General features: G+C 38.6%; 1 protein-coding gene across 8 annotated transcripts; it reads right to left on the reverse strand.

Annotated features, from left to right (window-relative positions):
• Positions 1–5657: 5657 nt before the first annotated feature.
• LOC119476825 (RNA-binding protein with multiple splicing 2) lies at positions 5658–23511 on the reverse strand. Of its 8 annotated transcripts, XM_037750444.1 has the most exons (9): positions 23364–23511; positions 22960–23209; positions 19428–19505; positions 17093–17131; positions 16749–16838; positions 14496–14646; positions 12520–12716; positions 8277–8349; positions 5658–6756 (listed from the first exon to the last, which is right to left on the reverse strand). In XM_037750444.1, exons 2-8 carry the CDS (start codon positions 23059–23061, stop codon positions 8284–8286), a joined length of 723 nt encoding a protein of 240 aa, XP_037606372.1. In that variant the 5' UTR covers positions 23062–23209; positions 23364–23511; the 3' UTR covers positions 5658–6756; positions 8277–8283. The 8 variants fall into 8 exon arrangements, with proteins under 8 accessions (XP_037606372.1, XP_037606364.1, XP_037606354.1 ...); XM_037750436.1 differs by lacking the exon at positions 23364–23511 and having other exon boundaries at positions 12535–12683; positions 16749–16811; positions 22960–23357; XM_037750426.1 differs by lacking the exon at positions 23364–23511 and having other exon boundaries at positions 12520–12683; positions 16749–16811; positions 22960–23357.
• Between the last annotated feature and the right edge of the window lie 1047 nt (positions 23512–24558).

A 24558-nucleotide genomic window follows, 5' to 3' on the forward strand; every position in this document is an offset into this window, starting at 1 on the left:
TTTTTGAAGGAACTGGTCAGTGAATATTAATTAGGACCTTCCACAACTGCCGCTGCATAGGATAATAATAATAGTTAAAATAGAATACAACTTTATTGTCCACCAAGCTGGAAAATTGTCTTTTGCTCACCAAAACTTAAAAGAACATGTAATATATATAACAAATATGGTATATACTATATATACGCTATATAAAACAAAGCATGCAATTTGTAGAATTAGCACATTCAACTGAAGTTTGATGACAGCATATTTTACGGTTAGAGTTCACTGTTGGTCAAGAGATTAGGAGGTCAAGATCGTCTCCATGTTGAGGTTTAAAGATGCTCAAGAGTGAGGATGGTTTTTCATTAACAAAACGGTGGCCTGTAATGGAAATAAAGGTGATTAACAATCAGTTTAAAAGAAACTTACAAACAGTAGATACTACCTTCTCATAATAGCAGTGTAGACAAACTGTGAAGGGCTTTACATTGTCCAGTAAATTGAGTTATGACCTTTAACTGACACTTAATAAGAAAGGCTTTGTGGGAATGAAATCAGGGGAAGGAGCTGGATAAGATGTAAAATTATGGATCCACATGGGAAATAAAGTCTCTCTTCAGTGAGGACAACGAATAACAAAACATGAACACACAAAAAAAATATATCAAATTAGCAATAAATACAGTTATGGAGAGTTATGTGGTTTGATAAATCCTCGCTGGTTGCTCTTTAAACTGTGCACACAGTGTTGGTTGGAAAAATGTAGATTACAAACATATTCCTCTGGTATATATATATATATTAGTCACCTGCTTAAATATGAGTCGCTTCAGATAATTTAGTGCTTTAAAAATATGAAACAGAATATGTTTGTGCACAAGCAGGGCTGCATAGTCATTTATCACTTGTGATGCAGTTTGATGGTCTACAAAGGTATACATGTTTAATTGTATAATTCATCTAAAGGTGAGTTCCTGATGTTTTTGAGAGCACAGCTGATGAAAAGACACCTTTTTCCACTGTACGCTATAGTAGATGCCAGAGGTGGTATGTAATTAAGTACATTTACTTTATTAAGTATTGTACTTAAATACAAATTTGAGGTACTTTACTTGTATTTTACTTGAGTCTTTTTTCTTTTCATGCCACATCTCAGAGGGAAACTTTGTACTTTTTACTTCACTACAATTATTTGACAGCTTTATCTAAAAAAACGTTGGCGAGGAATAACTGGCATAGCCATTTTCAAAGGGGTCCCTTGACCTCTGACTTCAAGATATGTGAATGAAAATGGGTTCTAGTACGAGTCTCCCCTTTACAGACATGCCCACTTTATGATAATCACATGCAGTTTGGGACAAGTCATAGTCAAGTCAGCACACTGATACACTGACAGCTGTTGTTGCCTGTTGGGCTGCAGTTTGCCATGTTATGATTTGAGCATATTTTTTATGCTAAATGCAGTGCTCGTGAGGGTTTCTGGACAATATTTGTCATTGTTTTGTGTTGTTAATTGATTTCCAATAATTCATATATACATAAATTTGCATAAAGGAAGCATATTTGCCCACTCCCATGTTGATAAGAGTATTGAATACTTGACAAATCTCCCTTTAAGATACATTTTGAACAGATACAAATGTGTGATTATTTTGTGATTAATCGTGATTAACTATGGACAATCATCGCGATTAAATATTTTAATCGATTGACAGCCCTCATCTGAGTACTGGTAGATCTTCCATGATGGCTCAGCTTGCTCTCTCCAGCTGCTTCATGCCTGCTGGTCATGTGGACGTCCGGCCAGAAGAGGGCAACAAAGTCCTGCATTAAAAAAATCTCCAGGTCTTGGGCTTCATCCATGTAGATAATTTCTTACAGAAATAACGGAAACAGAGAAACACAGAAATATCAACATATTAATTACATTAAACAGACACTCTTCTGTTGTCTGATTTTGCTCCAAACCTTAAATCCAAACCTTAAATTAACGGATTTGTTTGTTGATCTACTTGATGGGAACATCCTCATGTTGTAGCAGCTTTAGTGTTGATCCCTGAACCCCACTGAGCCAGTGTAGCCTGGAAGATAACAGTTGTAAACAAAGACTTTGGGGTAAATACACAAAGCATATTGAAATTGTGTTTTATAAAGGACATAAAGCATATTGGGCAGGTTTTTGTAGGCCATTAACATTCCCAGTTAGAGAGATTTCTAAGAGAACAAAACATCTCAAACATTCTCAGTATGGATAGTGTAGCCTATGTTTAGGTTTATATGTGATCCTTACAGTTTGTGTCTGCAAATGAAAACAGCAGAGAAAAGGAAATGTTCTGCAGCATCCCCGTCCTCGCACTCTGTATTGATTTCATGTCAATCCAAATACTCTGTGTGAAAGTGATGTTAACTGACCCGTTTTTTTTTCCATGAAAGGGCAAATGGAGGATTCTTGAGAGAATTATTTGCTCCTTCTGAACTGCCTGTTTGTTTGGGTTTTAACCCTCTACATTTAAATCATCAGTTCCATACCAGACCCTTTAGGGCTGCAACTAATGATTTTCATTATGGATTAATCTGTGGTTGATTGTTTAGTTTAGAAAATATCCAAAAATAGTGAAAAAGACCATTTCTCAGAGCTCAGAAAGAGATCTTCAATGTCTTGTTTTGTCTGACCAACAATTTAAAACCCAAAATAATTCAGTCAACAACTATATAAAACAGAGAAAAACAGCAAATCCTCACAATTGAGAAACTAGGAACAAAAATGTTTTGCTTGATAATTAATTATCAAAGCATTGTTAATTCAATCAATCATGTCAGTCAATTGACGGTTTCTGAACTAGTTGTTCTCCAATCTTGATTTTTGATTAAAGAGTAAAAAACAAGAAATACAGAAATCAAATACATTCTGTGTAACCAAAAGACCATTGGCACGTATGTACATGTTTTTTGTGTACTTCTGTTAAACCGTTTGAGCCAAGTTATTGATCAGATACTGTGTCTCCCAAACATTGCCTGTTGCTGAACAGTGATTCTTCTCTTAATTTATTAAATTGTTTTTGCTCGCTTAACTGCTGCCAAAAAAAAACCCTTACCACAAGATGAATACCCCCACATACTTTTTTAATCAATGGATAGCTTCTTCTATCTTCTTTTCATAATGTATTATTCTTAGAACTGTCAATTGCATCTGTAAACAATGCTGAAAGAGAAACACTAGAGTCCATTAAAAGAGCTGCTGATCGGGTGATATCTATTTAAAATATGACTGTAGATGCATATTTTGACATGTGGAGGATTGAGTATGAGGGTGTACACACCTAGCTTAGGGTACAGTTAGGAAATGCCATATTAATTTGCGTGTCAACTATGATTGCAAACAAAAAACTACCTGTAATACTTGGAAACTGGCAAGAGGGGTGGGAGGCGGAAAGGGGAAGAGGATGGCTCCTTGCTCCTCTCTCTTTTTTTGTACGTATAATTAGTATATCTGTATGTTTATGCCATCTTGAGAGGATGGCCTGGAAAATAAATAAAATGTTGGTCACAAAAAAAAGAAAGAAATCAAATACAGCTCGACCCAAAATTATATTAAAGCTTTAGCTTCAATGCCAACGCTCCGGTCTAAACTCACAGTATGCCATGTTGTGTTTTCACTCAGTGGACGCTGATGTAAAGATTTAAAAAGTCTAACTGTGCCACACAGATGAATCCGTCACTGGGTATTGTGTCCTGTATATACTGTACACTATGGATGCACAACCAAACCGTAAAAAAACAAACGATTCAATGACGGTTGCACCACTAATAAATACAGGTCTGCTAAATTTACATCTCCATCCCAAAGTGTTTATCCTGGTGTTGTAACCAACCTCTTCTCATATAAAGAACAATGTACAAACAGATTTGTGCTTATTGCAAGCAAAACGTTTAATAGTGCTTGCCTGGAAAGGCATGAACAGGCCTCGTATTGACCAATGGCTTAAAGAAATGTCGTTTTGCCTTACAATGGAAAAGATAACATATACTGTATGGTTTAGGGGTAAATAAGACATTTTCTAAAAGGTTTGGGGGCCATTTTTGGATTTGTTGAGCAACGTAATGTGGGTGAAATACTGGCTAATGAGGGGAACTCTGGGTAATTTACTATGCTCTGTATGCATGGAGGAGGGTGGCACAAGATATCTGATTGACTTGTGGCACTGTGTTTCATCTGAAATACGTCCCAAATACGTTTTATCCTATTGCATCAGACCACTGTAAAATGTAATTTTGTTTGTTTTATGCTGTTGTGACTATGGTTTTGTTTGAGGTTTCTTTTTTTCTATGTTGTCATTTGTTGCTGTAGTTTTCATGTAACACTTTCTTGTACATTTGTTTAAAAAAGAAAAATCAATAAACATTGTTTAAATAAAATAATAAAGGCCTCGAAGTTAACACAATGCATTAATGCAAATTTGATTCAACACCACTAATTTCTTTACGCATTAAGGCAACTTGCGATTTTTAGGTTGTAGCAGGCTCAGTTTTAAAGCTAGAGTGAAAATACTGGTATCACATGAAACTAGAAAAAAACTAAAGAATCCATTGTTACCAACCATGTCATACTAGCCTGTCGCAGAGGAGGTTAAATAACGCTCCACACTTTGTACTTTACTACAATTATTTGACGGCTTTATCTAAAAAAACGTTGGCGAGGAAAAACTGACATGGCCATTTTCAAAGGGGTCCCTTGACCTCTGACCTCAAGATATGTGAATGGAAGTTGGTTCTATGGGTACCCACGAGTCTCCCCTTTACAGACATGCCCACTTTATGATAATCACATGCAGTGTATTTAATTTATAATATATGCAATATTTGTCTGTTTGTTTTAACTGATTTCCAATAATAAATACATACATTTGCATAAAGCAGCATATTTGTCCACTCTCTTGTTGATAAGAGTATCAAATACTTGACAAATCTCCCTTTAAGGTACATTTTGAACAGATAAAAAATGTGATTCATTTGCAATTTGCTTACATTTTTTAATTGATTGACCACCGTAGTTGCTAGAGACATAGAAGAGGCAATTATCTGAACAAAGGCCTACCTGACCATGAAGTATCCTGCCTTAGGTCATGTATAAAATCAGCGTTATGGCTTCATATAATAAAAAATAAATGTCATTCATTATGATTTATATATTTTTTCAATGTTCAAAAACATAGGAAATGGTTATGTTTTTCTTCTCTCTAAAGTGCAAAACAAATCAAACTGAAACCCAAAAACCACGGTACAAACCGAACCGCGTGCTTGTTGAACCGTTGCACCATTAAAATACATAACTTAATTGGCACAATATGGACAAATGTTTACAGTAAACCAGCAGCACCGTCACCCCTACAATTAGGCAGCTGGTCGTACTGAGAACAGTCACTTAAGAGTCCCTGGAGGAGCCGTCACGGCCGGTTGAGCAGAGCGTCTATGAGGGCAGAGTGTGGAGGTCAGCATGATGCAAAGCGACACTAATGCAACGGTGCATTACAAATGAAAAGTTGGCATGAATTATTGATGTCAACATCTGATGACCACAGAGTTCAATTCTTGGAGTTACCATACAGCATCAGTGCGTTTGTTAACTTCGATTGGCCGCCGACTTGCCGCAGTGATGAATGACAGAAGAGAAATGCATTCACTTCTTTTATTATTCATAAGATGGGAATATTTTTTACATCTTATGCACAGCAGATACAAAGACAAACATGTTTCTAAACCACAAACTAAATTCCTCCATTGCTCTAATCCTGCTTCCCATTTCAAAATGGCCCCCCAGAAAAAAAACAACCCTTTTCGTTTGTAGTCCAGTTTCACATTCTGAAAGATCGTTTTACAGCAATCTCATTTTAGCAGAATGGCACAAGCCACGTTCAGAATACTTCCATTTATTTCGACAGATACCCATTTCCCCCTTTAAACAAATTGCACTTTTTTCTTCTTTAAAACTACGTCAACAGGATTATAGGATCAAAAAGTAACACCAAAAACACAAGAGACGACTAAACATCCAACTTATACAGGTTCATTATTTTAGTTGCACAAAAATGCATAAATATACATTACGCAAAAAAGTACAAGAATATTTGTACTTTCCTCTGCTCAAATAATGACAGACATTGATATGATCATAAGGACTGGGGTTGTCATAGAACGTAGGGATGCATTCACAAGGTCCATGCGAGATAAGCCATTTACACAACAGCCCAGCTTTCACAGAGGTAAGACCAAGGATCTACAGGAAAACAAAACATTTCGCTGTCTAGGCCAAAAGGTAAAGAGGTAACACAAACACTAAGAAAATTAGGATACACAGAAGTCTGCGTTCTAAATTCATGCCAAAAAGACTAACATGCAATGACTCTTAATGCTTCTAAACCTCCCAGGAACAGCGGTGATCCGAGGAAGGACTAGCTTAACAACGATAACTTCAAATTTCCTCAGCAATTATGATCCACAGAGTTTTGACTAGGCTTTGCTTGAGTTTTCTTTTTTTTTTTTTTTTTTTTTGTTGAAGTGCCAAGATGGTACCGCAATAGTTGCCAAGGATAAGCTCAGATTGTCGACAGCAAGATGGTTTCAACTCAGACTCCCCCCAGAGACAATCGGGAGGAGATATAAATACTGTTTGTTTATAGTAATGCACATTTGTCCATTAAATAAACCTGATTAAATTAATGAAGAGCTTGGCAAACCTCACTTCAGCTGGACAAAGGTGTGGTTTCCAGAGGCCTGAAGGAAACAAGGAAAACAAGCATTAGTGTAAATAAAAAAACAAAAATGTATATATTATTCTTAATCTAGTATTCTTGCTGTGAAAAAAAATCAGAAAGTGACTCTCAGCCCCAAGCCAATTTTTTCCCATTGAATATGTAAATCATTAAAAAAAAAAAAAAAAGACAAGCCACAAAGTAGTTAGTTCGACAGTAGTATATTTTAACAAACATTACGTAAATGGTGCATTTTTGGGGACTATTATCAGCTGCGGATTAATACATTTGGTGTGCCAGTAGGTGGTTTCATGGTAGCAGGAATTAAAGGTGCAGTGTGTAGGATAGTGTGGCGGCATCTAGCATTGACACGATAACGTGAATGGCCCTATCTAGAGCTAGTGTTTGCTTTGTCTGTTCTGGGCTACTGTAGGAACATGGTGGCTCTGTGGAGAGGACCTGCTTCATATGTAGATATATATATAAAAAATAGTTTCAGATGATTATACTCTAAAGAAAATATTATATTAAATTTCTGCCAATAGATCACCTTGCTACAGAAATGCTACATACTGTTCTTTTAACTAAAAAAAAAAAACTACAGTCACCCAGTGAAACAGTGCGACTGAGGATGCACGTTATGAGTTTTCGAACAGCAAGTCTTTGTCAGAGGAATAAGCGATATAAGAAAAAGCTGTTTTAGAAAAATATGGACTATCAAACTAAAAGCAACAGTCTGGTGATTTTTCTTCTTGTCAATTAATCCCATGAAAATACCAAAAACCAACAATGAGTTGATGCTACTAACTGGCAGCTTATTCTTCTGTGCCATAGAGCTCCATTGTTGTCTAAAAACACATCAATGAGCAGCACTGTTGCACTAGATGACAAGTTTCTTCATTACAATGAATATGGGTGCTGTAGTTTGTGTATTAAAGGTACAGTGTGTAGGATTTGGCAGCATCTAGTGGCGTGGTTGCAGATTGCAACCAACTGAGTACCACTCTGCTCACTACTACCTTTCCAAGACTGCGGTAACGTGAGCCACCGAGTGCAAAACCGTGGTAACGCCGTTCGCCTCGCTCAGAGGTCATCCTTACCATATTAATGCTATGGTTTTGCACTCTGTGGCTCACGTTACCGCAGTTTCATAAGCATGTCGGAGAACTACGGTGACCTTCAGGTAACGTAAAAACTTTTAAGTCTGTCTAGAGCCAGTGTTTGGTTTGTCCGTCCTGGGCTTCTGTAGAAACATGGTGGACTCCATGAAGAGGACCCGCTCCATGTAGATATGAAGGGCTCATTCTAAGTCAATTGTTGGTTTTAATCTTTTCATAGGATTTGTTGACAAAGAAAATATGGCCAACCAAATCAGTTTTCAGGCATTTTGATTTATGTTTATGTTTACACATTCTGCAGCTTCCAGTCAAACATTGCGTTAGTCTCATTATGCAGGTTTCAGGTTAGCAGTTAGAAGATGGTGGGTGGGGGTTTGCCAATCAACAAAAAAAAAAAAACACTGTTGGACCAAAGGTTACTCACTAAATATCTAACAAAATTGCCGGGACTTCCATCCAGGCTGGGAAGTCTCAGAGGGAGTAGGGTACCAGCGCATCTGAAAAAACACAAACATATGATATAACGTCATGTACAGCAGACCAAAACCAGGCTTCAGTGCTTCAATCCTCAGTTCTGCAGATTTCATCAATTAACACAATTTCTGACAAGCAGGTTTGGGAGGACTGTCCCTTTAAGCCCTGGTCACTGAAGCCGTGGGAATGTGGGTCACGTAGCTGCTCATTGAGGACAATAGTCCTCGAGTAATTAACAGGCATGAAAATGAGTCCAACCTCTCCATGTGTTAAACATTTCCACAGGGTAAGCTGGTACCTTTCCATACCTGTGACGTAAAGGATAACTTCAGTGTTTTTAAACCTGGACCCTTTCTTCCATGTTTTTGTGTCTAATGGGGACAACCATTTTATAAATTGGACCAGTATTGAGGGAGTACTGTGCATACAGCAACTGCTAAACAAGCTGTAATGTAATCATTTGGGGCAACCTGGCACCGTCATTTCACGTCCACTAAAAGTGCTTGTTTTTGCCACTGACAGGCTCAGATTGTTATAAGTGTCTGACAACATTATGGAAAGTACCCAATAGACCCTACAGAGAAATAAAACATTTGTCTTGGCTTTAGCCTTCTGTTTGTTATTGTGTCATGTGACTTATCGCTGGAAGACAACGGTGGAAACGAGAGTGATGGTGCCTTCAAATGAAACTGCTAAGAAACAGCAATACCAACGTTACTATCAAAGTCTAGAAGCCACAAAGGTTGACAATTTAGCAAGCTAGTAAGTGGGTAACATAATGCAGGAAATGCAAAGGCATAATGACCTATCATAAAATTATGAAGAAAAACAATATCCGTCTAAAATTATAATATATTCACTTAATATGTACCAAAAAACTAATTTCCATGGCCTCTGCCATTTCTGACAACGTCAACAAGTAAAATGAGAAAGTTTGCTCCGGCTGGTGGGCGGTGCTTGGTATTTCCTCAACAGATCTCAACATGGCTGCCGGTTCACACACACTTTCTCATTTTACAGCTAAACAGTACACTACAAGATGTTTCTGAAAACATTTGAGGCAAGAGTAACAGAATATTGATTCATATTTGATCAGCGCTGCCTAGTTTGACCATCTAATCGAAGTTCATGAGTGATTGACAGCTGCTCAGAGACGGCAAGGCTCCAGCTCAGCTCTGATTGGTTGTTTTCCTCCGGTCTGTGAAATCTTGATGCCATTAGGAGCACCGGAGGACAGAGGCACATGATTTTTTTTCAGATTACTTGTCTCATGCACTACTGTCAGGATATAATGACCGTTTTATATAAAAACATTTTTTTTTAAATCATATTTGCTCTATTTGTACCCACTGCTGCTTTAAGTAAAAGGTAAGAAAAACATTTTATTTCTCTGTAGGGTCCTTTCCATAAGGTTGTCAGACACTTACAACAATCTGTCAGTGGCAAAAACAAGCACTTTTAGTGGACGTAAACTGACGGTGCCAGGTTGCCCCAAATTATTACATTACAGCTCGTTTAGCGGCTGGCGGCTACAGCGTTCTCCCTCAATACTGGACCAAATTAAAAAAATGTTGTCCTCAATAGTCACTTAGACACAAAAACATGAGAAAATAGGGTTGAGAAATACTGAAGTTATCCTTTAAATCTGAAGCAGAATGAGGTCTCACATTTCTACACACTGAACACAAAACAGGACAGAGGCCACAACAGCTTAATACACTCAGGAGGTTATCAACAGACATTTGATGTTACACTGCTGTGTCACACAGTCAAACTAACGAGGCCGAGAGTCAGTGGAACGGGAACTCGGGGCATTTTAGGGATCTTTCATCGGATTGCAATTAAAAAGGCTTTTCCCCCCTTTGTGTGGCTACACAGTCAGCTTATGTTCCAACAGGAACGTGGACAGTAAGTTGGCACCTCCAGAGAAGGCCATCAGGTCTGACAAATTTCTTCGAGCAAATACCTCACATTCCTTCGCCTCTTATGCCCGACAAAATGGTCTATGTAATAGCTGCCTACTTCACAGTGTAGCACTCCCCTGTGCTCCTACATGGCAGCAGGAAGTTAGAGCACAATGAACTTTAAATGACCCAACGAGAGAAATATTTTCCATTGCTATTGTTAACAGAAGCCCTGCCCACTGCTTTGTAGTTACTGCTGTAGCATTTAGACTGCAATTAGTTGACAATGTAAACACTTTGGAATAAAAGTTCCATCATGTCTGCTGAAAATTGTGCACCAATTTTGTGAATTCCAATGTTTAAAATTAATATTCACAAACCAGATCCAAACATGACATTGAAAGGTTTTAAATTGATTTACTGTCTAAATACAAACTAAAACATAGTTTGGATCAAATTCCATTTTAAGGCTCAAATTTGTATTTTCTCAAATAGTTCTTCAGTTTATGCCGTAGACCAAAACATGGGTATTTTATTTGTGAGAACACATTTTATCCTCCAGCACACAGACGGGACAGTGATGCACGCAGCTCCATTAAAGGAATAATTTATATCTGCATGTCTGAGACTCATCTACAAAGAAAAAGGGTGCCAGAAACAGCCAGATGACAACCACAGAGGATTTAAGATAAGTGCGTCGTATTGTAAGGTTACACTACATCAAAGAATGAACACGTCATTTCTGATGGCAGAGCAGAAGTAGAGACATTTTCCATTTCTAAATGACTTTTTATTACAATATAACTCAGGGTTTTTAACTTCCATTCAGCTCCACGTTTCATTATATAAAGATTAGGCTCAAGTTGTGCAGCCAACAGTAAATTGAAGACTTGATGTCTGTTTTGGCTTCAGCAACACAAAGTGCTGTTATTGTAATACCTCAGAGGACCACTGGGATTGTTTAAAAGATCTGATCCTCTGCTTTTAACAGAGCACCATGTTTTCAAGTTTGAAACTGCAGTGGTGCATCATCATAATAGTCTCATTTTAAGGTAATTCAGTTTTAGGATTGTACCTGGGTGCAGGCCAAGGTTATAGTTTTGAGTTTTTTTTTAAATTTCATTTTAGTTCTGACTTTGGAATTTTATTTTAGTTTAATTTTATAGTTAGTTTTCAAAGTGTGTTTGCTAATATTAGTTTAGCTTCAGTCTTTCAGAAATGTTAAGTTTTAGAATTTATATATTTAGTTTTACAGTAGTTTTAGTTTGTTTTTATTAGCACCAGGTATAATGTCTCAGAAGTATGTAGCTACTGGGGCTGTCAAAGTTAACGCAAATTCCTTTTAACGATGCTGATGTTAACGTTGTAGCGGGTTGAAGCTAGAAGTGAGCAAGAATTAGGATAGATACTGGCATCATATGAAACTAGAAAACCTAAGGAATCCATTGGTATGCAATGTCATACTAGCTTGTTGCGAAGGAGGCTAAATACACTCCAAACTTGCGCTAAATTTTGGCAAGGAAAAACTGTCATGGCCATTTTCAAAAGGGGTCCCTTGACCTCTGACCTCAAGCTATGTGAATGAAAATGGGTTCTATGGGTACCCACGAGTCTCCCCTTTACAGACATGCCCACTTTATGATAATCACATGCAGTTTGGGGCAAGTCATAGTCAAGTCAGCACACTGACACACTGACAGCTGTTGTTGCCTGTTGGGCTGCAGTTTGCCATGTTATGATTTGAGAATATTTTTTATGCTAAGTGCAGTACCTGTGAGGGTTTCTGGACAATATTTGTCATTGTTTGTGTTGGTAATTGATTGTCAATAATAAATATATACATACATTTGCATAAAGCAGCATATTAACTTCCATGTTGAGTATTAAATACTTGACAAATCTCCCTTTAAGGTATATTTTGAACAGATAAAAAAAATGTGTGATTAATTTTCAATTCATTGCAATTAAATATCTTTCAGTCTTAATGCTAAGCTCGCCTAACCACATCCTGATTCCAGCTCAATATTAAAGGTGCACTGGGGAGTTTTCTTATAGCCTTTTAACCAGGCATTATTTTTTCAGTTTAATTTTTCTTAGAGGATATGTCTTTTTAGTTTCAGTTTACTCAAAATATGATTAGTTTATTACAGCATATTTTCGTTTTAGTTTACTATAATAACCCTGGTGCTTTTATTTTGCGTCTCTACAAAGGTTCCCTGTATTGTTAGAGCCGAGTTTGTAGGCTTCTAGAGGACACTATAGAAAAGAGAAGAGAAGAGAAACACACACCGGTTGGTCCCTCACCTGGGCGTGGAGGGCTGCAGCAGCGGCAGCGGCCGCCGGGTAAGTGAAGGCTGCGTGAGGGAGGCCTGGGGTCAGCTCCGTGGTGTACAAGGGGTAAGGAGTCCAGGCATCCGGAGATGCTGGGATCAGTGCTGCTCCTGTCAGATCATCTGGGGAAGTGCAGGGCAGGAGGAAACAAAAAGCTGACGAACATACGGGCTTCATCATATAAGCAATCAGTACAGAAGGTAAACATTTTAAATTAGAAAGAAAATGTGTCATCAAAACATGCTGCAAAAAGACGTTTTGTTGCTGCTTTTGTCATCGCAATGTGGCCTTTAGGTCAATTACTAACGAATCTTACTCTAGTAATAGCTTGAACTGTCACTAACAGAATAGAAACAACTTTTACAACTCTAAAAAGGCACATTCAGACAAGATTTTGCATTAATTTCTATGTTGAACAGGCCCGGACACATTCGCTTCTGGTTGCGAGAACACATTCTCATCCCAATGCTTTGTCAGATCTCTCGGCGTCATTTTTCAGTAGCAGTAAACACGTGCTTAATGTTGCGAATTAAACCAAAACACTTGCTTAGGATTAGGCAACAAAACCACTAGTTAGGTTTAGGAAAAAACATGGTTGGGCTTAAAACTACCATGTTTGTAACGGATTCACGGCACGTGGTTTACATTGTAGTTAATGGAAAGCCCGGTGCATCTCACCGCCGCACAAGGCAGCTTTGAGCGTCGGTATCCAACGCCAACGGCCGTGACAAAGAGTCAGTATTTAACGCCCTGGGATTGCGAACGGGCTGGAATTGACTGCCTCTTTCCCTATGCAAAAAGTTCAATCTGACTGAAGTTTGACACTTGAAATTGTGAGGTTTTCCAAAGTCCGGTCAGTTTGAGGGCAGGTGGAGCTGATTGTATATACAGTATCCATTATATTCTTGTTTTATAACTGCATGGCGAAATAAAAGCAGCAGAGAAGAAAGGATGCTGTTTGGCTGCAAGGAGAGAGTGTAAACAGTTTAACAGAACGCTGTACAATTTAGTGAACTGACGTTTTCTCAGTTTGTTAACAACCTGCTGTTTTCTGTCCCCTCCTGCATTTTGCTAACTTGACCTGCCAGATGTTTTGTTACACAAAAGCTGTCATTGTAAACTGTTTGGAAAAGGGTAGACACTTTCAAAAAAATACTTGGCAGGTGATCGGAGGAACCATCTGTCAATCAATCTCTTGCCAAAGCCAGTCGGGAGAAGAGCAAAAACATCTTTTCCATTGAAAAAAGCCCTTCGGTGCCGTTCTTTACGCTTCTTTCAATGATGAATTATTCTCCAGTTCTGATATAACTGATGCCATTGCAGCATCTTCGCTAAGGAGCCGCCATTGTTGTTTGGAACGAACAGTCACCACTCCTTGTCGTCTCACACACGCCAGTAGCTTCTCACAGGACGCTGACTGGTCCGGCCTCTGGCTTGCTGGACACAAACACATTACTTGAAGCCTGACAAGATGGATTTTCGTGTGATATGTGATCCTGCGATTCTCACGTGATCTCATGACATCGCAAGAATCCAGCTGCCATGCAAGGTAGGCTTTTTGCCACAACACACAAGTAAATTTCACCTGGCAAAATCTGGTCTGAATGCAGCTTTTGTCAACCATCATCTGTCCAAACCTACTGAATCCAGCAGGTGTTTAAGGCAAAGAGAGCAGAGACAACTGCTGACTAAACCCTGTGAGAGAGTGGACCTTCCCAGCTGTACAGAAGCAAAGCGGCCGTCTGAAGAGTCGAGATGACACATGCATGTGGAGGTGAGTTAGTCCTTTATTTGTTAGATACTGTTTTTAAGCTCTGCCCATTTGTCTTTAATACCACAATGATACCTGAGACAGATTTTTATTAGGGCAATAGAGTAGAGCAAAGGTGAGAGTGGATGAGAGAGCCTAGAAGTGGTGCAGCCGTACAACTTACATGGGTCCCGTGCAATGAAGTGTGCTCCTAGAGCAGGGTGGATATTTGTGGGGTTCGGTGTGGCCATCAGCTTACTCTTTGCCATCTTCGTGTTGGCTTTAGCAAACTCTAAGCGCAGGGTCTGGGGACTTTCGGGGTCAAAACGGATGCCCTGGGGGGAGAGACGGAGGAAGGGGGTACATAGTATTGTAAGGGAGGTGGGCTGAGTCTGAGGGGCTGTAGCTCAGTAGTCTCACACGGCCTCCTTTCCTAAAGCTGTGTTTCAATAAAGCCGGGACGTATCCTTCAAGCTTCCCTTGAGCTAAAAATATACCCGCTGCACCTGGCTGCTTTCTCTGAACTTAAACTGTTCATAAAAGGGCAGGCTGAAGGATACGCTCCTGAAATATTTCAACACGCTTGCATCTCTTTTTCCTCATGACAATGGAGGAGGAGTCAGGAGGAGAGGGAGATGAGGAAAAAGGGCCGATGGCGAGACTTTTGAGTGTCACTCCTTTCAGGTGGTTGAACCCTGCTTGTGTTCTTGTGCCCTAAGCGTTGTGCCCACATGCAGGTGAGTAGTTTTTTGGTGTATGTGTGTGTCTGTGTGTGACTGCTGGTGTGTCTACAGAGGTGATGCTCATAAGGAAGGCTAAAGGCTATGAGAGAGAAGTGTTAGATACTGCCAGATACGTGGGCTACTGGGTGACAAAATAAAAGAGGTTACACTACTGAAGATGTGTCCAAATAACACTACACATGTGGCTATAGAACAGGTATAACAGTAAAGCAGTGATATGCAAAATGAGGAAAGCTAAACCAGACTAAGAAGGGAAGTGTATCAAGGTCAAAGTAAACTACCGTAAGGCTACGGGATTCTGGCCTCTTTCCAAAAATGGCCCTGCCATTGAATTATAGAAGACAAAATGGGTTGACTTGGAGAGATTTTATGGGAAAGAAGAATTTTTAAAGCTCCCAGTCATTTTTCTTTAGGTTTAAAGGGATAGTTCGGGTGTTTTGAAGTGGGGTTGTATGAAGTACTTATCCATAGTGAGTGTATTACCTACAGTAGATGACGGCCGGCACGCCTCCAGTTTGGAGAAACAGACATGAGATACTGACACAGAAGCAAAACAATGTACTGCTGTGGATGGGGACGGCAGCAAAACGTATTTTAGACACCTAAAAGAAAGGCTCACCGAAAAAACAACTATACACTATATTTAGAATATTTTCACTGCTGTCAGACAGCCATTTCCAACAGGAAACTGAAGCTATTGTATCATCTATGCTCTGGCCAAATCCATTGTCATTTTACCTCGCAGAACATGGGGGTTGCTGGTCTACTGCTGCCTCAATCAGTTAGTATGTTTGTGCTATAGTTAGGGCTGCAATAATTGAGATTATTTTGACTGCGATAAGATTTGCGATATTGGGGGGAAATTATCATTTTTACATCATTATTTTCATTGAAAAACATTAAAATTACTATGGTGTGATTTTTGCATGAATCTGTACCAAACAAAGATGTTTTCTTAAGTCTGTAGAATATGATGTGTAGGCCACAATATTTAATTCAAAATGGTATTTTGACACACATTTCACCTTTAACAATTATTGCGTCTCCTACAATTTGAAAATTGCAGTAGGCCATAATGCGATTTTGATAAAGTTTCGATTAATTGTGCAGCCCTAGCTATAGTGTGCCTTGGTCAATCCGAACCAACCAAAGTCACACAATAAAACAAACTGATCGAGGCAGTGGTAGACCAGCAACCCCCGTATCCCACAATGGAGTGTGGTTGCTTTGGCGAGAGCATAGATAACTACTTCAGTTCTGTGTCGCAAACAGACTGTATAGCTGTCTCATGGCAAGGTAAAGCTGTGAAAATATTCTAAATATAGCATACACTTCAACTGATAACGGTTTCTTTAGGTGAGCCTTTATTTAGGTAGTTAAAATATATGTTTTGCTGCTGCGCCGTCCACAGCAGTACATTACTTTGCTGCCGTACAGTATCTCGTCTGCTTCTCCAACTGGGGGCGTGCCGACCGTCATCTGCTGTAGGTAATACACTGACTATGGATAAGCACCTCACAGAGACCCACTTCAAAACACCCAAACTATTCCTTTCAGCAAAGGTTAGAACAAATCTAAGAAATACAAAGCAATATTTTTAAAAAAGGATGATTTTTTTTTTTTTCTTTTTTAAAAGGGGAAAAAAAAAACAGCAACAGACTCAAAGAGAGAAATAAAAACAAGGCAATGCTTACATTTAGAGAATTTTTTGCAGCTTCGGCTCCAGTACGACTGTCAAAGGTTACAAACCCGACAGGCTGGAAGGCAAAAAGGGAAGAAACACACTGTGACATCAATGGAGGTTAACCTGCAAGAACCTACATTTGTCTCAAATATCACACTGATGATTAATATATATATATCTTAATATCATAATTTAAAAAAACATTCTGTGTCAAACAAATCAGCAATAAAAGATGACAGTTTATCCTTTTTTTAAAAAGTCTTTAGCCAATGTTAGAGTTACAAAGAGACTGCCGGGACATTTGTTTAGTATTTTAGTACAGCATTAAAGCCTCCACTGATGAAGCCGTCTCACCTGTTTTGATGTTAACTTAATCAGTGACCCTTCATAACCCTGCGGGGAAGAAAGATAGCCAATTATCCACCCTGGAGTCACATGCAGGAAGTCAAGCATGAACGCTTCTTGCTATATCCAGAGAAACTTGCTTGTGTGCACCTTTAGTCTGAGCTCAACAGCAGGCCATCACGGCTCCTTCTGTCACAGCGTTGTACTCACATTTGTTGTGGTAAAATAAAGTGAAACATGCACCAACATCGATTTAACTACAGATAAATACCCTCAAAGCTAAAAATAAGAAAATGAACTCCATATTTAGCTTTAAAAAAAGGGGCAAGCACATCTTATCAGATATGTGATGGTTCTCTCTGTTACACATGTAGATTAAGCATGACTTCCAAATAAAGCCAGTGGTTTTAAACCAGGTTAAAAACAGCACCAGGGCTGGTTTAAGAACGAGCAAATTCCTGAGAAATGAAGGGGAATTTTGCCTGACCAGAGTATTGATAGATGGGATCTCTCCTGATCCTGATTTACAGCCATGGAAAATTAAACAACTTTCACTGGCTGTCATAAATCTTTAGCAAGCAACAATCCAAACCAGATTTAGCTTCAGTAATTCAGAGGAGAAAAACAGGAAAGTAGAATACAGTCAATATTAGAAGGAAAAGAAACAAGATTGAACCCTGTTTGCACACACTGTTTGCCTACTGTAGAGAGAAAAAAGTAAAACAGTGTTACAATGACTTGAGGCAACAAAACATTTCACAATGTCCGAATGTTACGAGAGGAAATATAAAATTTCCCTACACGGTGGGCGAGCTGGGTCACGGAGAGGGTTGGTTGGCCAATCGCGAGGGCTACTCATTTACACATTCCACGAGATCATCCATGTGCGAGGGATACCACTTCCAATTTGGTTAGTTAGGGCACGGGTGGGAGGGGTGTTTATGGAACCGGAGTCCGGTCAAAAAAACAGAATGATGGGCAAACAATGATGTGGCCTCATTTCCATATATGCAAATATCTGGATGATCCATTAACAGGGGGGATTGTTTGAGGAGCTCTGATGAACTTTCTACTGTGTGAGCTGCAGGCAGTAATATTACTGCAGCATGAAAAGTGGTTTATAAAGGATAACAGTTGCTTCCTCTTCTTCCTCTGTGTGCAGATAATCCTTTTAGAAACACTTTCCACGACTCCTTTCCAGCACCTGGCGCACAGCAGTTACCTTTGCTTTGTTTTTAAGTCTATTGCATTTATAGACCCCAAATCACAGGAATTTACAATCCATACAACACTAGGGCTGTGCATAGAAGAGTAAACGATATGCATCATGATACGAAGGTTACCATTCAATATATTGCGATATATTACGATGCTGTAGGCAAGGTGATGTATTGCGATTTTTTTTTTTTTTTTTAGCTAATTTGAAGGAAACTGTCATAGTATGAAGAATCAACACAGTCTCAAAGCAGTTTGTGAAATAGTCATAAAATTGTATCTATTTGATTCGTGTACATTGAAACAAATTTCCTCTTTTTTTCGTGACGCTCAGCACGACTTTCAACAATGTATTTTTCATGCATTTTCCTACCAATGTCCAGCAACACGTGACGCACGTGTCAATTTCTGCTCCAGTCTTTTCAAATTAAAAATACTTGGTTAAGTTTAGGAATAGATCGACATGGTTAGGCAACAAACTACTTAGTTAGGTACAGGAAAAGATCGTGGTTTGGGTTAAAATAACACCGGAAGTTATGTGACAAATAAATTAACTTTGACTTCTGGTTTCACACGGGACGTGAACACCAGTCTCCTGGGTGAAAGTCCTGTCCTGTTTTTTTGACCCACCATCCGCCCTGACTTCTTCTCTACACAGTGTTCGCCGCTCTCGATACTTCCCAGTTCACAATTACGTGGATTACATACAAATTGATTTCGTAGTGACCATCACAAAAAAATTGAAATACACGTCTATGTACATGAATCAATACATTACATTTCGTGACTATTTCACAGATCGCTGTGTGACTGGGCTCAAAGAACACACCGCCATATACATAAAATCTGAGTTTTTATGCAATTAGAACAGTGAGATTTACATTTGCATTGATCAGTCCCTAATCAACATCACAGCACTACTTTGAGAGGGCACATGCGGAGAGGGCACATCTCTTTGCAAATTAAAAAGTATTGACCGAGTTCACCTTTGCATGTAAACAAATAAAAATCGATACTGTGTTTTTGAGAATTGATACAGTATCATAAAACACAATAGCGTAATACTCTATTTTCTCTCACCCCTATACAACACCCTCTTTCCTTAGAGATACGTCATGTCGTAACTTACCTTGAAAGGTCTGAAGAGAAGGTAAAGTTCCCGTGGTTTGATATCGACTGGTAGGCCGCTGACAAACAGTGTTCGTACCTGCAAACAAAAAGCAACACTGCATCAGCTGGGAGTGAAACATCTCAATAGTCTTTTTATTTGACATCTTCATTCTCTAGAAAAGAGCAGCATGTGTGATGCTGAAGAAATGAGCTGCACAAAGAGACAAAGCCTATAAAGGCTTGGCCATGGTGCCGACAGCTATATATAATAACTAACACACATACAGATGGATATTTATAGTAGAACTTTACATGCAGTATACATTCATGGTATCAAGTCCTGGAAAATGAGAATAAACAGAATTTTTTTTTATTTCTGAAAGCTTAAGATTAAAAAAAAAGGACCTCAATGTGACAAATGATCAAAAATCAAAAGACAACAAACACAATATGAAGTTGGACAACGGATCTACAACGGTCACGAGTCAACTGTCCTGTTGGTCAGGTGTAAAGTTGTTCTGGATACTACAAGTGTTGCTGGAGATTCAAAGATTAATCGATAAGTTGTCAACTATTAAATCAATCGTCAACAATTTGGATAATTGATTAATCAGTTTGAGTGATTTATGAAAAAAAAGTCAAAACTCTGATTCCAGCTTCTTTAACCTGAATATGTTCTGTTTCTTTACTCCTCTGTGACAGTAAACTGAATATCTTTGAGTTGTGGACAAAACAAGACATTTGAGGACGTCATCTTGGGCTTTGGGAAACACTGGTTGACATTTTTCACCATTTTATAAACCAAACAACTAATCGATTAATTGAGGGAATAATCAGCTGATTAATCAGTTGCAGCTCTGGTTCCCAACCTTTTTGGCTTGTGACCCTTTAAATTGAAACCACGTCTTCATGCAAGTTGTAAGCACTTGAACGAAAGAGTGATTATTCCCTCCAAGATTGTTTTATTTCAATCAGTTAGAGGTAAAATGATCCAGTACTTAATAAAGCAAAGATGGGAAGAAAATACATTTGCATAGTAGAAATACATTATTTCCTGTTTCCTGTTGTGTGTGACCCCTGAGATTTATCAAGCGACCCCTTGGCTGGGTCCTGACCCTCCGGTTGCTTTAAGCCCTGGTTAAGACACAAAGAGATGACCCCTAGGATTCAGTATCTGTCTCATTAACAGATCTAAATAAGGGTCTATGAATGAAACCAGTGATCCTACAACATGATACGAGCTAAACAGTGAACAGAAGATGGTCTTCCTTAGGGCTCGTTTTGGTCTTAGCTGACTAAGATTTCTTTAGACTATTAGTAATATTCATGCTGAATGACTTATTTCTAAGAAACTTAAGAGCACGTCTCTGATAAACAAAAGATTTAAAGTGGTGCTTTTTGTGATTCTGTGTGGAGAAACTCAGTTTTACAGATCTGTCGATTAAATCAACTAAGCAATTAGTCGACAAAATTGTATGAATGTTATTTGACTAAGAATTTCTTTGGTCGAGGACAGCCCAAGTCTTCATCCTAATGGGGACCCCTGGATCCCCGTCGAGGACCCCTGGACCTGCCATTGAGATCTGATGCCGTGTACAGTCCAGTGTGGTCGTAGAAATAAACAGTGCAGTGCGAGGCCCATTAGTTCCCAGCCGGTGGGGAGGCCCTGAGTACAATGGGGCTGCTAGACGAACAGCACTGGACAACAGTGCACAGCGTGACACCATTTCCTTCCTCTGACCCGCGGCCCCAACCCCGCCGCCCTCCGGCATTTTTCAGGTGCCGCACAGCAGCAATTCTCAGCCCTTTACAAGTCAGCACATACAGCGGCTGAAGGCCGGCGCAGTGGGACACAAACTCAATGGAGATGTTTTCATTTGTCTCGTTGACTCACTGTGTATATATACCTGAAGCACTTTTTATTGTAGGGCTGCAGCTAACCATTATTTTCATTTTTGATTAATCTGTCAATTATTTTCTTGATTAATCGATTAGTTGTTTGGTCTATAAATGTCAGAAAATGGTGAAAAATATCAGATCAGTGTTTCCCACAGCCCAAGATGACGTCCTCAAATGTCTGGTTTTGTCCGCAACTCAAATATATTCAGTTTATGGTCATAGAGGAGTAAAGAAACCAGAAAATATTCACATTTAAGAAGCTGGAACCAGAGAATTTACAGGTTTTTTTTTCCTTAAAAAAAATGACTCAATGACTAATCATTATCAAAATAGTTGGCGATTAATTTAATAGTTGACAACTAATTGATTAATCGTTGCAGCTCTACTGTACAGTTTTTAATAAAATCTGAAATGTATCTGTTACATAAGTGTTTTATTTCTACAAACAAATATTGATGACTGACAAGTTTCTGTATCTTGATGATTTGACTTGTCTCTAAACAGAAATTTTTGGGGTTTCTGAATCAATTTCTGGCCTGTTTGTTTAATCTTTGTTCTTAATTACAAGGAGATAAAAATACAAAAAGGAAATGAGGCTAAGAAAAGTCAATAGGCCACACGTGTCTTTGTTGTAAGATAATGGGAACAAAGGAGGAACCAACAAAAGGCCCAGCGCTCCCCTCAGTGTGTCTCCATAAGGAGTCATTAAAGAGGAAATATAGCTGGCCACACACACACACACACATCTCAGGAGTGGCAGCTGGAGAGAGTCAACATGAAGCATTTTGCAAGTCATTCAATTGGTCAGGTTGATTAGAAAATTATTAATCGGATTTTTTTTTTTAAATAATAAATGTACACCTATACAAATTGTAAATGAAATGACCTGCACTCTCTTCACAAACCAACAGGAGAGATACTGAATGTGAAACCAGAGTTTGTGTGACGCATCTGATTTTGTTTGGCACCTGAGTGCAACAAAGAGAGGATGCTCAAGAGTGAAAAAAAATAATAATAATAAAGGCTAAAAAAAATATCAATGATATTTGGAAAATCAGGAGAGTCCATATTCAATTTAGCATAAAATATAGAACATTGTTTCCAAATTTATAATAAAAAAATAAAAATAAATGCCATTTTTTTTATAGATTAAATAGCCTATAGACGACAGTTTTTTTTTCAACCAAAATGTGAAGCCAACAGAAAAGGTCACAAACAAACAAGAAGGAAATACGACAATTAGCTGCTCTATAAAATATAACAAATACACGGTTAACAGCTTCTTAATGGCTTCATTTGAGTGGTTATTTGCAGTAATTAAGCCACACCTGGTGATACACATTTTAATTAGTAAAAAACGACACTTCAAGTGTAAGGAATAAAATTGTTGAAATGAATATATTCCTATAAAGTATAACTTCCAGTGTTAGTGGAGTTTCGCCCCTTTAAATCGCTCCGTCCTTTACTTCCTTTGAAACTGCTTCAGGAGAGTGAAAACTAAAGCCACTAAAAGATAAAAGGAATATCAGCCAACACATGACTTTAGAAAGTTTGTTTGAGGCCGGAAATCCATCTTTATTCGGAGGAAAGTGAACATGAACTCGAGCGCGTCCAGAGGAACTAAAGTTTATCTAAACTTGATGTAAACTCACCTCCTCCTCGATGGAGACGTTGTTGCTCGGCTCTGCGTCAGCTTTCAGACTCATGTTGGCGGTGGGATCTTCAGCTGCTGCTGCTGCTGCTGCACAAAGCATCAAGCTCTTCCTCGTCGACTGGTGATATTTCCCGTGTGAGCGTCTGAAGCTGCAGTGGAAGTCCTGGTGGCGTTTCAACTTGAGCAGAGAGGATGATGAAGAGGAGCCGAGTTGAGGCGAGGAGTCCGAGGAGGATGTCTGAGTAGTACTGCTAGACAGAAGCATTCACATAAAAGGGAGGAAAAGGAAAGAAAAGAAAGTCGCTAAACTAAAGGTGAGGAGGTGGATTAGTGCTCCGTGTGTGAGGGTGAAAGATGGGGGGAAAGAAGTGCGCGTAAAAAACAGAAAGCCTCTGATCTCACATCAATGAGCCCTCAGCTGTGGACTGGTGCGGAGGAACTACTAGGAAACTTTACTCATTGGAGCGTCTCTCTCTCTCTCTCTCTCTCTCTCTCTCTCTCTCTTTTTTTTTCTCTCTCTTTCTCCTGTCTGTGAGTATGAGCCCCCCTCCTCTCTCTCTCTCTCTCTCTCTCTCTCTCTCTCTCTCTCTCTCTCTCTTCTCCTCCTCCTCCTCCTGCTTTTCAATTAGGTCATCAATTATGTTGCAGTGTGCTGTGAGCTGTAATCAAGCAGCAGATCCTCCTCAGCTGTTGCAGGAAGAGCCGGCCCCTCCACCGCATCACCGTTTCTATGGGACCCGAGGAGCCAATGGCAGGTTATCCCCACACCTCTCTAATTTATATTAGCCTATATATAAAAAAATTAAAAAAATAAAATAAAATGAAATAAATTAATTTATATAATCATTTATTTATTTCATTGTATTTTTTATATATAAAATCATCAATATATATATATATATATACAAAATAAAATGAAATAAATGAATGATTATATGTAATCATTTATTAATTTAATTTAATTTGATGTATATAGTAGGTAGGTATTTTTTTTATACATTTGTTTGTGTCTGTAGTCTCTTTCTTCACCTCCAAAAAATAAAAAAGGGAAAACAAATGAAAAAGAAAACAGACTAAAACTAGCAATAATGTTCCTATAGAATAGAATAGAATAGAAAGCTTTATTGTCATTGTATTAAATATAACGAGATCCACAGTTGCCACTTCTGGTCAGTGCTTTAAAACAAATACTTGACAAGACTAAACGAGGCAGATAAAAACATATAACAGGTAAAACACACACAGCTATAAAGTAAATAAAACAGGTAAAGTAGATGTAATAAATACATATAAACAGAGGTGTTACACTAGAAGTATAAAATATAAAAATAGATGTAATGTAAACAGAAGTAATTGCACTTGTAAAATAGGTAGGGTAGATGTAATAAATAAAATGTAAACAAAGTTGCACTTGAGGTGTATATTGCATCAAGGATATATTAGTATTGGATCTTCTGTTTCTGTCACACCATCACTTCATACTGACAATACATTACATTTCTTGTGTGTTTATTTTATCTTTTATATTCTGTGGTAGCCTAAAACATGTATGACCACCCACTTAAAGGGTATTTTAAAGGGCAATTTAAGGCAATTT

The sequence above is a fragment of the Sebastes umbrosus genome, chromosome 2, assembly GCF_015220745.1.
Source record: "Sebastes umbrosus isolate fSebUmb1 chromosome 2, fSebUmb1.pri, whole genome shotgun sequence".
Taxonomy (NCBI): Eukaryota; Metazoa; Chordata; class Actinopteri; order Perciformes; family Sebastidae; genus Sebastes; species Sebastes umbrosus.

Excerpts from the sequence above, each read along its gene's own strand:
- LOC119476825 (XM_037750381.1), bottom strand. The coding sequence starts at position 23,226 with ATGCTTCTGTCTAGCAGTACTACTCAGACATCCTCCTCGGACTCCTCG. Across the intron at positions 19,506-22,959 it reads ACGTCTCCATCGAGGAGGAG|GTACGAACACTGTTTGTCAG; the intron begins GTGAGTTTACAT and ends TTTTGTTTGCAG. Across the intron at positions 16,839-17,092 it reads TTAAGTTAACATCAAAACAG|TGTGTTTCTTCCCTTTTTGC; the intron begins GTGAGACGGCTT and ends TTGATGTCACAG.